Source organism: Eulemur rufifrons, chromosome 30 (assembly GCF_041146395.1).
Source record: "Eulemur rufifrons isolate Redbay chromosome 30, OSU_ERuf_1, whole genome shotgun sequence".
Taxonomy (NCBI): domain Eukaryota; kingdom Metazoa; phylum Chordata; class Mammalia; order Primates; family Lemuridae; genus Eulemur; species Eulemur rufifrons.
The window spans coordinates 135,115,490-135,136,878 of NC_091012.1; the positions used below are offsets into that span (position 1 = coordinate 135,115,490).

At 39.0% G+C, this 21,389-nt stretch overlaps 1 protein-coding gene across 7 annotated transcripts in view; it reads right to left on the minus strand.

Annotated features, from left to right (window-relative positions):
• The window catches only part of FRMPD4 (FERM and PDZ domain containing 4), a 796,138-nt gene that overhangs the window by 176,298 nt on the left and 598,451 nt on the right, over positions 1–21,389 (minus strand). For 6 of the 7 annotated variants that reach the window (XM_069462953.1, XM_069462955.1, XM_069462957.1 and 3 more), the window contains one exon: positions 10,450–10,566. In XM_069462953.1, coding sequence (XP_069319054.1) covers positions 10,450–10,566 — 117 coding nt within the window. Of the gene's footprint in view, positions 1–10,449; positions 10,567–19,280; positions 19,285–21,336; positions 21,349–21,389 lie in introns of those variants that run through there. The other variant, XM_069462959.1, reaches the window with a different exon arrangement.

The window sequence follows — 21,389 nt, forward strand, 5'->3', positions numbered from 1 at the left end:
TTGGTGATAAGGCTTTGACAAGCCTTTAGCGTCTTATTATGAAATATAGGCTTTATCTAAATGCTTAAATTCTGGTAGTGAAATTTCTATATCAGTAAGTTAAGAAGAGATAATTTGCACTCACTGATTTGTGTAGATGTATTTTCCCTAATGACCTACTGAATATAATGCTTAAGGAATATTCATTCATCCATCCATCCATCTACTCATACATACATATGGATTATACATACTTCCAAACATCTATCAACAAATACTTATTGGCTGTGTGCTATTACCCAGACAATATCCTCGGCAGTGAAAACCAATTTTTGTGAACTCCTTTATCTCCTGTAAGGGAATAGTCATGAGTCTCCAGTAATTTTTGAACCAAAACCACATGGTATCAACATATTTAAACTCATGAATCCTTTACCTTTTTTGTGGGTTTTAAGTAGAAATGTAGGCTTGATAATGTGGGAAACTGAAGTTTAAATGTTGAGCTGAAAAAGAAGAATCAGCTGAGGAGACATGAGAAGGAACCTCCCATAAGCTTGGAGCAAAAGAAGGGGGATGGTGTCATGAAAGCTGCGAGAACAGTCTAGAACAGAATATCACCAAAAAGGAGTTGAGGACCTTTTTACAGCAGCTTTATAAAATTCCACAAGGATAGTAAGCAGCATTTCTTCAAAACACTATGAACAATTAACTTTTTGAAAGCACAATGGGGCTGTTTCTCTGTAGACCATTAGTAAGAGCAAGTTGCTATGTAATTTTCACCTTCCTAATAATTATTTGCACTTGCATTTGGCATTCCATTGTGACTGGGCTGCCTCATTGCTATCATTTCCTGTCCTCTGTACCCCTCCCACAAAGGTGTTGATTGGAGGAGGGGAGCAGCTGCAAACCCTTTGATCAGCAGACCTCCTCCCTGTGAGCACCTACCAAAAGGAAGAGAGAACTTTCACATTAAAAGTTTTATTTCTCTGGTGGATTTTGATGATGTTGTTCCTAGAACAACCTTTAGAGGTAGGTCATAGGTGTCGGAGCTATACAAGAACTGCATGCTGATAGAAGACACATCATAGAGCTTTCTGGCAACAAGTAGGACAAACTCGGGCTCTGAGGTCCATTTTTAGCTCTCTGCAACCTCAGAAAAGTCATTTTACCAATCTCTGCCCTAGTTTCTTTCAAATATAAAATATGTGGCAGGTCTCCATTTCATGGAAGGGTTTTGAAAATTTATCAATTAATGAATTAAAAATATGAGAATGAACTCAAGTGCATGATACTTTAAAGCAGGGCTTGGCAAACTACTATAGCCCATGGGTCATATCCAGCCCCCAGTTTGTTTTTGTAAATAAAGTTTTATTGGAACACAACCATATCCATTCCTTTACATACTTCCTATGATTGCTTTAACACTACCATGGCAGAGTTGCATTGTGCTAAGTCACAACAGAGACCACATGGCCTCCAAAGCCTAAAATATTTACTATGTGACCATTTACAGAGAAGGTTTACTGACCTGGTCTAGAGAATTAATGTTGGGGGGTAGGGAAAGAAAAGTATGTATGTTTTGGTGAGAAAACCCACCCTTGACAGGCCATGGAGATTGCTTTCTGAGAGAGTCAACAGCTAGAAGCAATCATTCCTCTTTGCTAGGCCTTTATTGAGAAAGCCACATAAAAAATGATTTTACAAAAGGAGTCAAGAGGTGAGGTTGGGAGGTGAGGGCTGACGGCTAATTAGTTTTTAATGGATATGACCTTCTAAGAAACATGATTGACCAAGGAACCCTGTCATATCCTTTCTTACTCATGTTACTTCCCTGTATTGGCCAACCACTTACACTAAAAATGATGACATGGAAGGAAAGGAAAAGGAAGATAGGGCAACCTAGAGTTCCTTTTCCTTTCAGTTCTTCTTTACTCATTAGCAAGCCAAGGAAGGGAGCTTTGGTAGAAGGTGGTTATATCAAGAAGTAAAACCAAAACACTTGAGTTAGTTTTGTGCAGCATTTTCACTGTTCTGGTTAGAAAGAAACACATATGCATGCATGAATTATGAAATGCAAATTGTGTAATTTCAGTGATTCTGTAGACAAGTTAAATGCTTTTATATTTGTAGCTAAAACTTGCATTGTACGATATAAGGATGATTGGTAAAATTCATGTTAATAATTTGAAATTAAATTTTTCTTTATTTAGAATGGCATTATGTAGCAAATAAAAAACTCTATGACACATTGACAGAGACCAAAGAAGGGGAAAAGCTTTACATCTTAGTACCTTTATCACCACTTTTACCCTGCTGGTTTTTTTTTGTTTTTGTTTTGCTTTTTATTTTCTTTCCTTTCAAATCTAGACCTACAGATATCCTGCTTTGTGAACAATGGCCTTGCATTTTCATTTTGCAAAGGGTCCTGAAAAGTATATGTAGCCAGACCTGTGTGCTCAGCAGCATCCTTTAAAATCAAACAGCCTTCTTTAAAAGTCTCTTCCAGCCTTCCCAATCTGAATTGCCATTGCCATATATGTGCTCCTGGAGCAGCTGACTGGCACATTCCATGTAACAAATGTGTGATATGGCTACTCTTGACTCAGACTGATATGAGTGTCCACTGGCACAAAAAGGACTGCCATCTCTTATCACCTTTGCAATTGAAGAGACTCTTTGACAGAAATTGGCCATTGATAAGAAGGCTTTATTTGAATTTTTAGAGGAGCTACAGAATAAGGGCTCGGCAAAAACTGCTGTTTCCCACCCTTTGGTAGACCACAGTAAGGCATTTTTGTCACCAGCCCTCCTGTCTTGGTTGCTCTCCTTCTCTTTTTGTGCAGGAGTGCAGACAATAATGAAAAGACACCTGCCACAAAGGTGATTCCATGTCCTCTTAAGCTCAGCCAATTTACTTGGCAGCAACACCCACACCCCCTACTTGGCATTTGGCACAGGCCAGAATTTCTGCCTGTGCCCCAGCCTTAGGCAGTGACATCAAAATTGCTCTCTGCAGGGTTGGCTCAATCCAGAAAGAAGAGGTCCAGAGGCCACTCAAAATAATCAGGGTGGCAGGCGGCCTCAAGCTAGTATTTCAATTACAGGCTGTGATGGAAACCTGGTCCTCCAGGTGCTTCTCCTTTTTACAGGCTGGACATCCCTGTGATACCGAATGGACTTTGTGACCCACCTCATGTACATCCCTAGGGGCTACATGTAGCACCAGAGAAGAAGTGCTGACCCAGTGCACTAGCTAAACTGCTGCCCACAGCTTGGCCCCAGTGTGCATGTCCCAACTCTGTGGTAGTCAAGTGGCCCAAGGAACTTCAGATAATTATAATCCCTTCAGATGCTTCGGCATGCTGGACAAAAAAGCCAAGTGTTTCAGGGATTTGTCCTAGAGTGAAGGCCAGATTAATTAAACCAGCAAAGTTTCAAGAAGAAATGTACAGGGAAAGTGAAACAGCCTCTGAGAAGTTTGCCCAGCACAGCTCTTTGTGCCATATGCCAAATTAGATCTGGAATGATAGTGTCATTTCAGAGCCTTCCTGTTAAAAGCCCTTCCATCAACTCTGCAAACTTACCTTCCAGCTGGGAGCAGTGATTATTAACTCAGCAGATAGGTGCTTTGTCAGATTTGAAAGAAAACAAATCTGCTCCAATGAAGGAAATAAACAGCACCTAATGTTCAAACTGGGAAGCGTTTGCATTGGCATGACATAATTACCTTTTGTTTCCTGTAATGATACAATCATGTTGACTTTTTTCCCCCCATTCCAAAATATTTATGTACCTCCCTTGCCATGACTGGATGCTTGGGATCCTCAGGAACTTGTTGAACAAAATGGCATTTGCTCTTGCCATGAGGCAATTATTTGCTTTTTATGCAAAACTCATCATATGTGCTCAAATTTTATTTAGAATTCTTCAGCAAAAACACGCAAAAAAGAGGCAAACTGCCTCTTCTCTAACATAATGCTAGTTTTTAACTCTTTGGATATTTAAAACCTGACAAAATAATAGAGCAACCCACCACCAATAGATCTCTCTTAACTCCTTCATGGACATAACTGTTAATTTCCACAAAGACCTCCAATATTTTATTACCAGAAACAAAGAGTAACAACTTGTGTAATCTCTCAAATCTATTTGTCCTTTGTTGAGTGTGTATTAAAACCTGAGCTTATAGGCCAGGTGCGGTGGCTCATGCCTATAATCCTAGCACTCTGGGAGGCTGAGGCAGGAGGATCGCTCGAGGTCAGGAGTTCAAGACCAGCCTGAGCAAGAATGAGACCCCATCTCTACTAAAAATAGAAAGAAATTAGCCAGACAACTAAAAATATATAGAAAAAATTAGCTGGGCATGGTAGTGCATGCCTATATTCCCAGCTACTCAGGAGGCTGAGGAAAAAGGATTGCTTGAGCCCAGGAGTTGGAGGTTGCTGTGAGCTGGGCTGACACCACGGCATACTAGCCCAGGCAAAAGAACAAGACTCTGTCTCATTAAAAAAAAAAACAAAAAACACAAAAAACAAAAACAAAATCCATGGGCTTGATAAAATAGGAAATTGATGTCTGCTTCAAATATGAAAATATCACATGGGATGGTGGGCCCAACCACAATATCCACATTCCAACTTTACAACTTAACTCTTCTTGACTTTTCTTTTAATTTCTAGAGAAGGAAATGTTTAAGGGAATTCACCACAGAGTAACAGATGAAAGGACTCATCCACAGAGTAACAGTAAGAGTCTTTTGAAATCTGGAGTGAAAAATCAAGAAAAAAAAATTCCGAAGAATAACCCCAGAACTACCCCATACTGTTTGAAAATAATCATTTACTTCTTTCTTTTTTGGGACATTTGAATTAGATCAAGTCAAGATGTAGAGGGACTACTTGGAGCTTATGTGGAAGGATGAGGTAAGGCTTTTCTATTGCTAATTTCTATGGTGACAGAATCCTAACACGTTGACTTGACTGTCTTCTGCTGTGGTTGATAAGAAAGGAGGGAGGGAACTTGTATTTAAAAACTACTTGTATTTATTCAGATTATTCTTTACTGGAGATAGGTGAGCCCAAAATATATTTCACATTGACCACCGAATAAACTGGCAGATGGTAATGGCTAAACTACTCCTGAGTTGGGCCAAGTCCATACGGGAGAACAAAGTGGAAGTTTCCACATTTCATTACTAATCTCCACTCTTCCTTCAGGTTTCAGAGTTGAATTCTTCTGCATTAAGGAAATAGTAACTCAGTTTAATTGCCCACCATGGGAATTGCTGGTAGAAAAATAGAATAGTGTGTCTTGTCTAATACACACACAGGGCTACTTTTTGTGTACACAGGGTAAAGGTGGCCAGAAAACCAGCAGGCCAAAAAGAAGAAAAAGCCTCTCAAATTTAGAACTTGAAAAATCAGGCCATGTATTCTGGCAATGACCCTTCAGTCTCCTTTCTCAACCTCCATCTCGATCCCCAGACTCCAACTTTGTTCATCATAATCATCTATCATATTTTGCCAGCTAGTGTTTAATATTTATTTTGGTCATATTTTAATTTTTTACTTTAATCTATAAAAACCAAAGTTCCAGATTTATGAATCATGTTACCTTTGCATAAAATCTCCCTATGCTCGCAATCAAACAAGCATGTTCTTACTCCATTTAACTAAAAAATGGGGGAAAAGTAACAAATGGTGCTCCCTATTCTCTTTTAAACACATAATATGTCTCTAAAAAGGTTAAAATAGACATTGCTCAGTTGAGAAAGATGGTGGACTCAATATAGTGTGAGGCCCATGGCAATGACCTTCATCCTCTCAAACAGATTGGATTAATTCCCCTGTGGGGGCCTCTACTGTATCTAAAGCATAGTCTATTATTTTACTTATCACTTTTACCACATTCTGAGATCCTCGAAGACTCATCTTGGATCTTCAGCATTTAGTGATGCTCAATAAATGCTGGGTGGATGGATGTTGGATGTGGCCACGAAGAGCTTTTGAAGGAAGCCCATGACCAGACATCAGGCTGATCAGGCCCAGGTCTAAGGGTGCTGAGTAGGGAGGGTGTGGCAGGGACAGATGGAGGTGAGCTGAGCACACAACAACGGCTGGGTAACCCCAGGGATGAGTGTCAAAGCTATAGAATATAGGGGGCTCAGTTTGTATTAAACTCCATGACCGAGTCACAGGAGCCAAGGCCTTAGAGTCTGAAGATATGAATATAAACATTGGTCTGACTAGCTTATGGTGTGGACATCCCTAATCCCTGATCCCTACCTCAGCTTTTTCTGCAAGAGAAAGAGTCTTCTATGTGCCTTAACTACCTCATAAGACAGTCATCAAGATTAAATGAAATATTATGTCTTGCAAAAATTTTCTAGACTTTGGTAGTGTGATATGATATATAAATTGAGTTATCTTATCTTGTATTATCCAAACCAGAACACTTTGAGAGCAAAAGGAGGTGATATCTGTAATTATTTCAGAACAATACACATAACCAGGACTCTCCTAAGGTAAATGTTTTTGTATGGACACTCATCTAGAATCTATATTTATATATACATCTATATCTACATCTAATCAGCTATATGTATATTCCATATCCATCTAAACCTATGACTATATAAATCCATACACATCTATATCAATATCTGTGTCAATATCTATATTCTATTTCAATCTATATGTATATATACATCTATATCTATAATTGTATTAATATCTGTATCATCTATCTCCATCTACACCTACACTAGCTAGCCATTGATGCTGTTATTACAGCAATCATCTCAGAGTATCTATCTCAGTTTCTCTGTTTCTCTTCATTCCTCTTTCTGTCTCTCCCTGTCTTACCCATTTCTCACCAGGACACTCTTTCTTGAGACTTTTTCTTTTCCCTGTAGATTCTCTCTTCCCATCTGTCTCACTCTCTTTTCCCTGCTCTGTTCTCTCTCTTAACTGGTAATAATAAGGAACTGAGAAATTTTTATTTTGCATTTGTCATGTTTTTTAAAGAATATTCTTTGTTCCTTAAAAAACTATATTTCATATTTCTCTAAGAATACCAACAAAAATTGTCCTTTTTAAATGAGGAATCTGGTGTAGTTGAACAAGCAATGGAGTGTGACTTGGTGGCACACATGTGTGACTGGGAAAGCCACTTGATTAGTCTGAGTCTCAGTTTTATGATCTGGAAAATGGAGATAATCATCCCTGTGTTGAAGCCAAATAAATGAGATCATGTGCAGAAAGTGCTTTAAAGCAGCAACCATAGCTTTTCATTAGAATCACTTGGAGAGCTTCTGAAACCTCTCTATTCCCAGGTTCCACCCCAAAACCAAGCATTAGGATTTTTTACTGATTCTCACTCTATTCCAATGTGCGGCTGAGGTTGAGAACCATTAGTTTGCAGACTATACAATATTACACAAATGTACATTAGTGTGTGTGTATTAGCATCCTTGATTTTTTTTAGCCCTATGGATCAATGACTCTGTAGAAAACAGGTTATCCTACCCTACCCTAAATAATTGGGGATGAAAGAGGGAAGATGAAATTCGAACACATTTTGAACTATCCTGGGCCATGTTCTGAAAGAACATAATGGTAGAATTATCTCATTATTTAGCTATTAGGCTAACTTTGAACACATGAACGCTGCTTCCTCCCATAGCTTTGTCCATCACTCGGAAATAGTTGTACCTTCATTAAAAACAATTGTATGATGTGGGTTATCATTTACATCCTAAGACAAGATAAAAAAGGAAAACATCTAATCTCTTTCAAAAAGAATATTTAAGAGAGTGAAAAATTCAATGCAAAGGTGCTAATTACTAACCATAGATTAATTTTCAAATTGTCCCTTTAACTTCTAAAACTAATGAGTACAGAAATACTCCATACTGCAAACCTAGGCTCCTAGAAACTCCGATAATTAGAGTCCCTCTTTGTAATGGACATTACTCAGTAAGTTAAAAAAAAAGAATAATTCTCATTATTTATAAAACTCATTAGTGATAAAGAAAGAACAAACACTTTCCAAAGTGCTGTTCTTGACATCTTAAAACTTTCTCAAAGAGGACTGTGTAAACTTACTTTTCAAGTAAAAAGAAACCACACAAATTTGGGAAAATGACATTGGTGACTTTGGTTTTAAAACCTGCCATTTAGTAATCATTGCAGGTTTCTCTATTAAGTTGCTGATTTGCTCTTACATTTTTTAACAGCTGGCATTAGGCCAGTGTAAATGTTAAATCGACACTCAGTCTGGCCCTTAAAAATGTCAATGATGCTAATGGTAATGCATGAAGGCAGAGCTAGCTGGTGTTCCCAGAACCTCTAACCAGTTGGCCTCAGTTTGGGTTTCTACCTATTGATTGAATGGCCTGGAATGAATGGGAACCCAGATCCAGCCAGGGGAAAAGAAAACTCCATTTTAATCAGAGAAGTCTGAGACATACCTTCATAAATAAATAATCCATGTCTTTTAAAAATTATATTTCTTCAGCAGAAAGTTTGTATTGTTTTGAGTCACATCATCTAGGTCACTTTAACTGAGCCAATTGCATACATAAAAAATATTGTATTTCTAGCAGCTTAAAGAACTTGAGAAAACTACAAAATTCAGAGTTCAAAATCTAGGGTGTGAGCAAAACTACTGGTGTTTCTTCCAGTCTCTGAGTTTTCTGGAAGACTCTGCTCCAACTGCCATTTCTATTATAGTGTCTCTCTGAGCACACCCTTAGGAAAGCCTTGGAGAGCCAGGGGGCCACTTCCCAGTCATGTCCAAGGGCATCTTGGATCTTCCTGGGATGGACCCAGGAGGCAAGCCCCTCAGCAACAAACTGTGCTCTGAAGGAGGGTCTTCTCCCCTCTGTAGCAATTCTGGGGAAGAGGAGAAATTTAGGCTGCAGAGACTGGGAAACTGCCCACAATAATCACATGTGTTTTTCCCCTAGCTACTTTCCAACAATACTCACTTGGAGAGGGGAGCACAAAAGACCAAATCCCCTCAAAACAATCTGGGCAGGCATTTTTATAAAAATGATTCCCTACCTCATGGTGATCCTGTGATCCTATGTTTGCTAAATCAGTTCATACGCAGCTTGGCTGTAACAAAGAATGCAGCCTGTGGTTGTGAAAGATTTTTCTTCCCCTGGCCTCCAATCTCTGCTCAATTATAATTTGGCTAGAGCCAAGTGTACTTCCTGATTTCAAATCTATTTCACTAATTTCTTGTAATTAAGAATATTTCACTTAGGTTGGAGAAAAATCAGGGTGGACCTTTGCTGTTTTGAGAAATGCAGTATAAGTGTTTTTCTAATAAAACTGCAAAAACCCAGAGCACTGTAGCCACTCTAAAAAACAATTTAGTGTTTCCTCAAAAAGTTAAATGTAGAATTTGGTTTCGACCCAACAATTTCGGATGACCCAGTAATTCCACTCCTAGGTATATGCCCAAAAGAAGTGAAAGCAGGGACTCAACCAGATTCTTGTACACCAATGGTCACAGCAGTATTAGTCACAATAGCCAAAAGGTGGAAACAACCCAAATGTCTACCAGGAGATGCATGAATAAACAAAATGTGGTCTATCCATACAATGGAATATTATTCAGCCTTCAAAAGAATGGAATTCTGACACATGCTATGACATGGATAAACCTTGAAAACATGGTAAGTGAAATAAACCAGACACAAAAGGATATAAATTATATGATTCCACTTATATGAGGTACCTAGAACAGGCAAATCTATATAGAGAGAAAGTAGAATAGAAGTTACCAGGGGCTGGGGGGAAGGAGGAATTGGCAGATACTATTTAGTGGACACAAAGTTTCTGTGGGGATGATGAAAAATTTCTGAAGAAGGATAGTGGTAAATGGTTGCACAACATTGTGAATGGACTTAATGCCACTGAACACCTAAAAATGGTTAAAATGGTAAATTTTACATGTTTTTTATATGTATTAATATTTTGTACCACAATTTACAAAGAAGAACACCACAGAAACACAAAACCTAAGCCAATATTAGTGTGAGAAATTTATGATAAACCCCATAAAGTACATAATCCTTTTAGCTGATTCTTTTGGTTACAGGTGAGACAGTAACATTCCTGTCTTGACCATTTCTAGAAAACTTTCTAAATGATACTCTTCCATGTCAAACTTTAGTCTCAGACAATACAACTGGCCTAATATTTAGTAATGGATACGTTTGCTCTGAGCCAGGATTACCATGGTATACAGTGAATTGTCACTCTAAGATGGCACCTGCCCAAGAACAAAACAACCCAATGTCATAAGATATAGGACGTTTAGGAGATCAAGCTGCTTGAGTAATGGTCTTCAAATGTCTATGAGTACCTAATTTAAGTATGCACATTCTCCTAAGCAAATAAAAAATAGAGAAGTCCATTAGCCAAGGATTATCTCGTTCATGCCATGTGTTCTACCTACCTGATGAAGTAGTCTCGCCCATCTCTGTTTGCCGTCATCTCCCATCCATAGGGCGGCACCTGGTTCAAGCCCCAGGTTCCTGAGGGAGGCGGCCAGCCTGAAGACTTTGTTCTGTGGCTGGAAAAGCAAAAAACAAACAAAAAAAGCATCATTACACCTGACTCCTGAACATTTCTTCTGATACAAACTCCAGAAGGGGCACAATTTGTTCCTCCAAATTGTGAGCTGTATTCTCAACTGATTAATGAATAATTATAAAGAATATTTTTCATATATTTTTGTCAGTTACTCTGCTAGGCATTTTTCTATGTATTATCCCACTTCTTTTTTGCAGAAGTTCCATAAAGTAAGTATACATTTTACAAATGAGGAAACAATGAATTGATCAGTAAAATTAAGGAACTTTTCTGAGGACACACAAGCTAAAAGTTCTGTACGCTTTCCATCACAGTAGTCATTCCTGAGGCCAGACATTAGGACAGTTTGGGCACATAAATAGATTTCACACTATATTATAAATTCATGTCAAAATACATTACTGTTCTTATGGCTCTTAAGCAAAAAATCTGAAGCTTCAGCTTCCTGGACTCCCACGACCAAAATACAAAATTCAGACTCATATAAATCACACTCCAGTCAAGGTGAGTCATAAAACCTTAGACCCTCCATTTAAATTGCAAAGAAAATCCACACATTATCTTTTACAATTTCTAATTCACAACTTAAATTTGACTTACCAAGATTGAACTCTTTGTTCTACTTTTTTCTCCCTTCTCACTATTGCCCTTGCCCGATCTTTTAAAAAAAAAAAATCGACTCATTAGTAAAACAAAAGAGCAGGTTAAGGAGAATTTTCTAGAAGCCTGCGTTTCCAAAGGCCAGAGGACACATAACAGGCAGTCGTGATGGGTAGCACTGTGCCCAGTTTCTGAAGCACCACCGAATCCCGGCTAAGCCTCCTCAACCCAGGACATGCAGAAACTCCTCCCTTCCCTCAGAGCTTAACTATGTGTCAACTAAAGAAACAAAAAATCAGGCTTTTAAAAGAATTAAAGTTACTTTTATTCAGTCTTACGAAGAATTACAGAGGGTCTCTGTTAGCTCCAAGCAGTGTTTCAGCCCACGACTTATTTATCAGGTGGTGGAGCATGTGCTCAGAAGTTACATTAAACATGCTCAGAAGTTACATTAGAGCAAAGTCTCACCAAAGTTTGGGTGTGAGAGTACATCTGGTTATAGATTATAGAGGCATAATCATTCATCCTGTCAGACGTTATCTTATGTACAAGAGGAGGCAAGGGCTAGGATTGCTGACTTTATCTTTGTTAAAAAATGCAGTGATTCAGGCTGTGCTCTGTCCTGCTTATCATCTTTGAGGCATTCTTCCGGAGGGCTGCGCTCAGTCACTGAGTCAAGGGCTTTGTGAAATTCTGCTTGCAAGCAGAATGAAAATGCTTTCTTACATTTGCTACTTTGCCTCACACATGCTTTGGAAGGAAGTAAAAGGAAGTAAGAGATGCCCTTTTAGGATTGATCAACACCCCTCATTACTTGGTCCTTAAAATTTACCCCAGGTGAAGTTACTCACTGCATAACCTGTAAGAGCCTCTGTGTGGTTCTAAAGCGGGGGAGTGAGGCGGGTTGGGGGGTAAGGAAGCTGTGATAACATTTCCAGGGCCTCACAATCAGCGTCTCAATAGCTACCCAAGAGCCCTTTTCAATGAGATGAGAAAGATGTGGCAGATGAACGGACAGCAGGTGCCCTTCCCCTGGCCTCATGCTCAGCCTGGCTAGTGAGTGTGACAGGGGCTGTATTGCAGTCGTCACCCGCCTCCTTGGCTGAGCACTCTTGCACCAAGTACAACCTGCACAACCTTGTGTGGTAGCCCTTCTGCAGCAAACATTCAAAGCAAGCTTCTCAATCTTTCTGTGAGGAGAGAAGACTTTTAATTTCTCAAGAGACTGGGCAATTCATCCCTCCCCAACCCACCCTCCCAACACACGCACACACACACACACACATACACGCACACACACATTCTTCTGACCACAACCCAACACTTCTCAAGTAAAACAAGCTCATTTCTGGTAAGATTTCTGCAGAGGAACTATTTTGCATAATTTTAACTACCTCGGTTCCTTTTCTTTAACTTCCCTATCAGTTTTTCTACATCCTTTATGAACACGTTTCTAGTGTGTGGAAAAGAAGTGGTTTTTTTTTTTCCACAAAAAAAAAATGTTCATAAATTTAATACAGGTCTGGCAAATGTAGAATAGGCCACCATAGGATTATTTCTCACCCATTGCCTGTTAAAGGAAATGACATGGCAACCGTTTTGTTCTTCTTTGCACAAAAGTCAGTAGTGGCAATTCCCTCTGGTGGTTTTTTAAAAAATATGTTGCTTCCCTGCAGTGAGAGAACACATATATTTGCCACCCTGAGGTACTATTTCAAAAAAACACACCCCCCAATTTCTGCACACTAGTAGAGAACCCATTTGGAATGCTTTCTAAGGTGGTACCAAGAAAACAAGCTCTTAGAGGTATGAACGCAGTCTATTCTATTATTAAAAACTTTTCTAAAAGCAATAGTATAGTTAGAAACGACATAAAGAATACTCTTGTGAGTGAAAGGAGGCCTATGTGGAGAATGCAACAACTGGATTACTAAATTATATACTGTATCAGAAAGTTAATCTTTCCCAGAGGGGGCTGATTTATTGAAAACAAATAAACTTTTTTCTTTTCTTTCATTCTCCCCACCACCCCACCACCCCCCTGGAAATCTTAATCACTAAAGGAAAGACATAATCTTCCTAATATAATTGACATGTATAATACAGCATTATAATACCAAGCTGGAGGAAGCCTGAATTTTATTATGAGCTACATTCTGTCCTGTACAGTATGTTCAGGAAGTAGCAAACAGCAGTTCGGCAAGATGTTTTCAAATAAAGCCTTATGTCATAAAACACCAAATGAAGTGCTAATACTGGAAAACTCTACAAATACAAATTGAGTGAATCTAGGTCAAGGAGCCTCAGCTGATACAAAACAAATAATTGAATAATTAAGATTAGACATGACTACATGTCTGACTTTCAATGTGTTGACATAAAATGCATGAGTCTGAACAAGGCCTTAGTAGAATTTAGCAAATTAAAAGTACAAGTGGAAAAAAATAACACTCTTTGTAAGTATTTATCCATAACAGTCTAAAGAAAAATTAAGGATGTAAGTCATAATTGCAGAGGGATTTGGCTCTAGCTTCAATGCAGTGTGATGACTAGAAGTCCAGTCCTGACAATGTTCAGCCTTGGAAGCTGGTGGTTTCTCTCTGCTTACTGGGGAGATGTCCCAGGGACCTCCTTTCCCCACTCCTACCTTTGTGGGTGTGCTAAATTTTCCACTACTACCAAATGCCCCTCATCACATCACTGCTGAAAGATACAGACTTTTTCTACCCAAAATGCAAAGAGATGGCTCTTTGCAGAACAGCAGCAGGGACAATGCATATAAAAGTAGAGTTCCAGGCTGTTTACTTTAAAGTCCCCTCTGATGCACAATTTATTCCTAGTTCCTTAAGATGGGCCAGGCACTGCTATGATAACTCTATTCTGTGTAGAACTCCTCATTTTTAACAATAATGCCAAGCCTGTTTCCCCCCATTTCAGAGAGCCCATTCTGAGTTTCTGGGAACCCTTCCCAGAGGCTGGGGCCTTTTAAAAACTTCCCCTGTTTGAATGAGGTCTTTCTTTTCTTATCTAAAGACCTATCGGCATTAAGATTCCTCTTGACTACCTCTGTGTTGCTCAAAGACTCTCATCTAAGTAGGACTCTAGCAATTTTGCTCAGCTGCCCAGTGTTGCTGAGCATGGTATGCAGCTTGGCTTCACTGAGATCATTTGCAAGGATGTTCTCCAGCCTAGGATTACCAGATTTAGCAACAACAGATTTAGGACACCCAGTTAAATTTGAATTTCCCATAAATAACAATTTTTTTTAATATATCTCATATAAAATTTGGGGATACTTATACCAGAAAATTTATTCATAATTTATCTGAAATTCAGATTTAACTGGGTATCCTGTACTTTATCTGCAACTCCAGTCCCTGTATTAAATGAACACTCTGATTCTCTGAGAGTATAAAAGGAGAGGGCTTCTCTATAGGGCTAAAATATCACAGCACAGAATCTTTAAGATTTGCCTTCACCTTAGTAGTAGGACCAAACACTACTTCCACTCAGTTTAAGGCATAAGAAGCACCCCCAGCTCCCTGACTAGACTCAAACCAAACTACAGCCTCCTAATGTGTCTATGAATGGGGTGAGTGTGAGATATAAGTATTACAGGTGGTCATAATCCAGCGTTTTATGTATTTCCCAAATTGAGCTGATAAGAATCACCTGGCAGGATTTGTTAAGTATACAGATTAACAGGCACTCGAAATTATGATTTAGTACATCTGGATTCAGACCAGGAATCCACAAGTATCTGTGTATGTGCTGAAATAAGTAATTCAGATGATTCTTCAGGTAAGGTTGTCAGATTTAGCAAAAACAAAAATAGAACAAGAATACCAATTTAAATTAAATTTCAAATAAACAATGAGTAATTTTTAAGTATGTCCCATGTAATATTTAGGATATACTTATATACTAAAAAATGTTGTTTATTGAGAATTCAAATTGAACTAGGTATCCTATATCTTTTTAACTGGCAGGCATGGGGTTTGGGAAATAATAGTTCTTGCTACACCAAGTTTGGCCTGAGATCCAGCAGCATGGGTACCACCTGGTGGTTTGCTGGAAATGCAGAATCTGCATTTTCTTGAGATTCCCAGGTGATTCAGATATCCTGGGAAGTTTGCTAGGCACTTCCCAAATCAGTGGTTTTCAATGTGAAGCCTCCTGCACAGTGGAGTCCCATGGGGGAACTTGTAAACTATGGATGCCTGGAACCAAAGCCAAGCCATTGAGTCAGAATACCTGGGGATGGGGACTAGGCATCAGCATTTTATACTGCCCAGGTCAGCCAGGGTGGCAACCCACTGCTCAGAGTAACTGCTTCTTTTTATTAGCTGACAAGGCAGGAGCAGCAGAGCATGGTGATCAAGAGCACGTGCACTGGAGCAGCAAGTTCCAAAAGTATGGTCCCAGGACCAGCAACAGCAGCATCACCTGGGAATTTGTTAGAGATGCAAATTTGGGGACATCACCCAAGACCTACTGAATCCAAAACTCTGGCGTGTTTAGGTGACCCAGAAATCTGCGTTTAACAAGCTTCCAGGCAACACCGATGCCCACTAAAGTTTGAGAACCTCTAGGTTAGAACCAGACTTTCTTCAATTCAGGCTCTGCCATTTCTTTTCTATGACCTTGAGCAAGTTACTTCATCTCTTTAATCCCCTCAGTCTCAGTTACTCTTTGGTCACATGGAAATAATAGGAGCCATGTCTTTGGGAGAATATTAAGTGAGTTTTGTAAAGCACTCAGTATGCTGCCTGGCACATAGTATAGTACCTGCTCTACAGTCTTCACTAAATAAATATCTACCTATCCTTCAAGACAATATAAGGCTTTGGGTGGTTGCACAAGTACAAATGACTTTAATTCGTCCACAAAACAGAAAGAGGGTAAAAATCTCAGTTATCTATTCTTTTCTAGTCTGGCAAGAACAGGGAAAGAGAAGGTTGAACCAAGCAGTTTCTCCTTCCCAGAAAGTCAGAAGTTGATGAGTTTAGCCATCCTCAAGGCAGAAGGAAATATCAGAAAATTTGTTGTTGCTGCTGCTGCTGCTGTTTTTTTTTTTTTTTTTTTTTTTTTTACCAGAAACCAGGAATCCCAACTGTGTAATCCTGGGTCCAGAGGGGCCATTTCTACTTGTCTCAGGCAATTGAGAGTCCTTGCAATTCCGACGTCCTGTGACTTCTATCTGAGAGCATGGCTATGTGAACCACTTTCAAACACTTAGCTCAGCCTTAAAAATAGCGACCTACATTGGCAAGGCTATTTAAGTCACTTCAGAAACTCCCAGCGACTGACTGAACTGGTTTGCAACTTTGTGCTTCACCCATCTATTGTTTGCAACAGATTGAACTGTCCTGGACAAAAAAGATCTTCATACTTTATATGAACTGAGAGCAGTTATGGATGGTGCAGGCAAAGTTGCAGAACTATTTTGTTTAGGCCACCAGTAGAAGTAACCCATAGTTTCCTTCTGTGTATATGCCTCTAAGTCCTGGACCAAATCCTGATGTCCAATCCACCCTAGGAGAAGGCAAGGTCTTAGGAGTCCCCTGCAGGCTTCCATGGTGATCTGAGTTTCCTTAGAAACATCTCAGTATCAGAAAAAGTATGAGAGAAGGAATGTGAGGTCAGATTCCAAAAAATTCTGAGGCAGATTCAAATTCTGCCACTTACTAGGGTTGTGACCCTGTGCAATTTACTATAAACTTTCTGTACCTTGTTTTCATCACCTGTAAAGTAGAATTATTCCAACACATTTGGGGGTGATTTTGCCCCCAAGGGACACTTGGCAATGTCTGGAGACATTGGTCACAACTAGGAGGGGAGGTGCTTCTGGCATCTACTGGGTAGAAGCCAAGGATGTTGATAAACATCCTACAATGCACAGGACAGTCCCTCACAACAAAGAATGATCTGGCCAAAATGGCAATAGCACTAAGGTAGAGAAACCCTACTTAGCTCATAGGACTGTTATGAAAAGGTCAAGTAATGAGTGTACAATTCTTAGCATAGTACCTGACATATAGTAGGTGCTCAATAAACTTTAGTTGAAAACATAAAAATAACAAGCATTCTCAATGTTTCCTTTTACAGCCTAATTATAAGTAATCCAAGAGAATGAGCTCAAATCCTAGGTCTGCCATTTCATACCTTGGCTTTTTAGAGTTTTAGTTTTATGTGTAAAATGGAAATAATAACATCCAGCTCACAGTGATGCTATGCAGATAAATGAGATACATAAAGCCCTAAAATGTAGCGCTTGACTCATTTAGAATAGTATCATCAAATGGTTATGTTGTGTTGTAAGTGGTAGTTGTAATGGTAACGAGAGTAACATTTAGCATTTCTACATACATCATTGTTTTACTCACAGACCGGCCTCAGTATGCAACAGGGCGCCTGCTAAGGCATTATTGTTTCTCTGTTAAAGAAGAAGAAACTGAGGCTCAGAAAGAATGTATAACTTGCCCAATAGGAAGAGCAATCTACTTGGAAGAGAGACTACATCTTTTGGCGGGCACCGTGTCTTCCATAGATTGTACTAGGCATGGAAATGCAGGAGGAGGCTAGAGCCTGCCCCAAACTCACCCAAGGCAAAGCTCCTGCTAGGGTGACACAACCCATTAGAAGAGTGTCTAGGACTGAACCCTCAGGCTTCCTACTCCAAACTCCACATTACTTACACTGTTCCATGATTAAGTGTGACACCATTTTATAGGCTTCTTTATATACGTGGTCATATTTAGGACAGTTAGCCAGGATTAAGCTGCATCCTTTGAGACTTGGTGTTGGGAAATGAATTATCATGTCCATTTCAGATATGGGAAAACTTATCTGAAATATCTATTCAGTCATTCATCCCTGACATTGAATGACACTATATATAAATCCAACAAAATAAAATGTGATCCAGCATTTGATCATTCTTATCTACTTGGACTCACAAGATTATTTTCAGAATAATTCAAGATTAGAGTGTTCTCATTTATTTTGCTGTAAATGGTGGTTGGGTTATAGAACTCAAAACTCTACAGATACCACAAGGTATCTTCACACAGTATTTTATGTTTGCAAGCAGATGGTATCCAAAGTATCTTCTGTGTTGACATGCAGTGTGGGTTAAGGTAAAGGAAGTAGAGAAGAGTGAGGAAAATGAATGGGCACAATAAATGGTTCTGGATGAATTTAAGAAGCTTCAAGTTTTGGTGATAGCCATGTTTGTTTTGTGCCCAGCTTGGTGTGCCCCACTGGAGTTAGTAGGAGGTACTTGGCATGACTCTTAGGAAGGCCTGTTCTGCAGAGTTTCTAGTTCCTATGAATCAGTAAGGAACTGACTAAATCTTTTTGTTCCAGTTAATCACGCTGTTGACACACAGACATGTCCTGAATTAGGCTGCATTCTCTTTTCTCCCTCAGGACATAACTTTCTCCATTTAATCAAGCTTCAGCACGGTAGTCAAAGTATTTTGATCTCATACAACAGTTAACAGCTTTCCATCCTACTGCTGCTTCTTAGCAGGTTTTGGCACAGGTACATGTGAGGAAAGCTATGTTAATAGGGTGAAAATAACTTCAAAGCCATACAGACAGAAGTAAGAATCACCCCACCAACTATTTTTAAGATGTCACTTTTCTTATGACAAGGAGGACAGAAAAATATAGTAAAGGGGAAAAACAGGCAGTTCAAAACCATATAAATATTAATGCCATGCCTCATGAAAGCAGACACTCAAAAATATATTCGTTACAAAATCATTTTTGCCAAGGAGAAATGTATTATTAATTAAGAGTTTCACTATGGCAAAAGACATTTGAACATATATTTTAACAACCAAAATGAAGCATTTTTTTCTGATTCTTTTCATCTGCCTCATTACATGATTTACCAGCCTACACAATAAAATTAATTATGTGGTTATACATCTATGAGATTCAGCACAAGCCTCTCACAGCTTGTTGAATTAGTTCTGTTTCTTAATTAGGTATCAGGAAGAATTACTAGGAGAATTAAATCCAGGTTAACTGGTTCTCCTTCCTTCCAAAAGTTTGTACATACAACTTTAGCCTCACTTAGTGAACAATCCTGTGACAGACTCCAGATGTCTTAGGAGCCTGAGGCCACGTATCCAGAGCCCCTAGGCATCACATGCAGGAGGTGCCATTAAAGTCAGAGGCAGCCTTGCCTTGAATTAGACTTTTGTCTTTTGTACAGTGCATCTGCATCTCTTAGTTCACTGAATTCTCTAACTCTGTAAATCCGAAAGGACAATTATAATTAGCCTTGCATTGTCAAGGAGAAAACATGTAGAATGGTCAGGTTTCATTGCTCAGAGAGGCATTACAGAGCTAAATGTGCAGTCAACAGGTGAAGTCTTGAGCTCCTTTTGCTAGAATGCTATTGTACCCACTCATGAGTTTGTAGTTATACTTCTCAAGTAAGCATATGATGCCAAGTGGTTATGCTAAGCTGGGCACACATCTTTGAGGTGTCGTCACCATGTCTTCATCTTTCTATCACTATTACTCAAACTAGTGCCAGGCACACGACAAATGTTCAAATGGGAATTAATAAATAAATCCAAGGTATATGATGATACCGGTATAGAATATTAGGCACTAAAATTGTAGTCTCTGCCCTTGGGTGGGTAAGAGTATGTATGTGTGGGGATGCCATTTGTTTAATAACAGTTGTTAGGTAGGTACCATTCTAGGCATATTCATAGATTATTGCTTTTTAAGAGGGGTTATTTCACAACACGTCGGCTCACCCAAGAATGCAATACCATTCGGCTGGTCATTAAACCAAAGTTGTAGATGAAAACTGATTGCCATATAATATAGTTAAATGAACAAAGTTGGTTACAAAAAGAGTGTGCTCAATATGACCTACTTTGTAAAAAAAATATGTGTACATAGGTATAGAAAAACAGTCTGGAAGGATGAGTCCACAGTGGCTATGTCTGGGTTGTGAGATTGAGGTGGCTTTTATAGTTGTTTGCTTTTGTATATTTTTATTTCCTATAATGAATGTATATTATTTTTGTAATTCAAATCTTATTTTAAACAAAAGAAACTGGAAAAGGGATATGATTCCATGTGGATTCTTGGTGGAGTCACTGAAGAAATTGTAGAGTAGAAGTACTGAAAGTTTGAAAACACAGTGTTGCTGTGGCTATAGAAAAACATGTGTTGTCATATATTGTTCAGAGTGCATTTTGGCAATCCCTGATGGAGGGCAATTTAGCAGTCTCTATCCAAACTGCAAATGAGCATATACTTTGACCTAAGTGTCTATCAGTATGGGATAGATTAAACAAAATATAGTACAACCACACAATGGAATACTATGCAGCTATGAAAAAACGAATGAGGAAAGTCTTTATGTACTTATTTGAGAAGACTCTGAAGATATAATAAGTTTTTAAAAAAGTAAGATGCAGAAAAAGATGTACAGCTCATTACTGTTTGTATAAAAGTAAGGGAAGAATAAAGGGGGAAAAAAGGCCAACCCATGGAGTCTAGATCCAGATAGAGCTGCATTTGAACACTGGCTCCACCTCTAAGCATCCTGGTGAACTTGAGTAGATTCCTTATCCCCACCAAAATATCAGCTTTGTCCTCTGAGATATGGATAAAATTAATACCAACTACTTTGTTGGATTGCTGTAAAGACTACATGAAGTAGGTGATCAAAAGCTGCTATCATTATTTGTGCATATTCATTAACACACTTAACAAATATTGACTGAGTGCCTAGTTTGTACCACATGCTGTTCTAGGTGCTTGGAATCCATCGGTGAACAAAATAGACAAAGAAAACCATAATTACTGACACAGAAAATAAACGCCAATGATCATCTTACCCAGACTTTCTTTTCTAGACTAGTACCTGCTATGGTTTGAACATGTCCCCCAAAGTTCATTTGTTGGAAACTTGATCCCCAACACAGTAGTATTGGGATGTGGTGGGACATTTAAGAGGTGTTTAAGTCATGAAGGCTCCACCCTCAGGAATGGATTAATGCTGTTATCATGGGAATGGGTTCATTATAATACAGGAAGCTTGGCCCCGTTTTCTCTTTATTGCCCATGTGATACTTTTCTCCATGTTATAACACAGCAAGAAGACCCTTACAAGATGCAGCCTCTCGATCTTGAGCTCCCAAGCCTCCAGAACTGTGAAAAGTA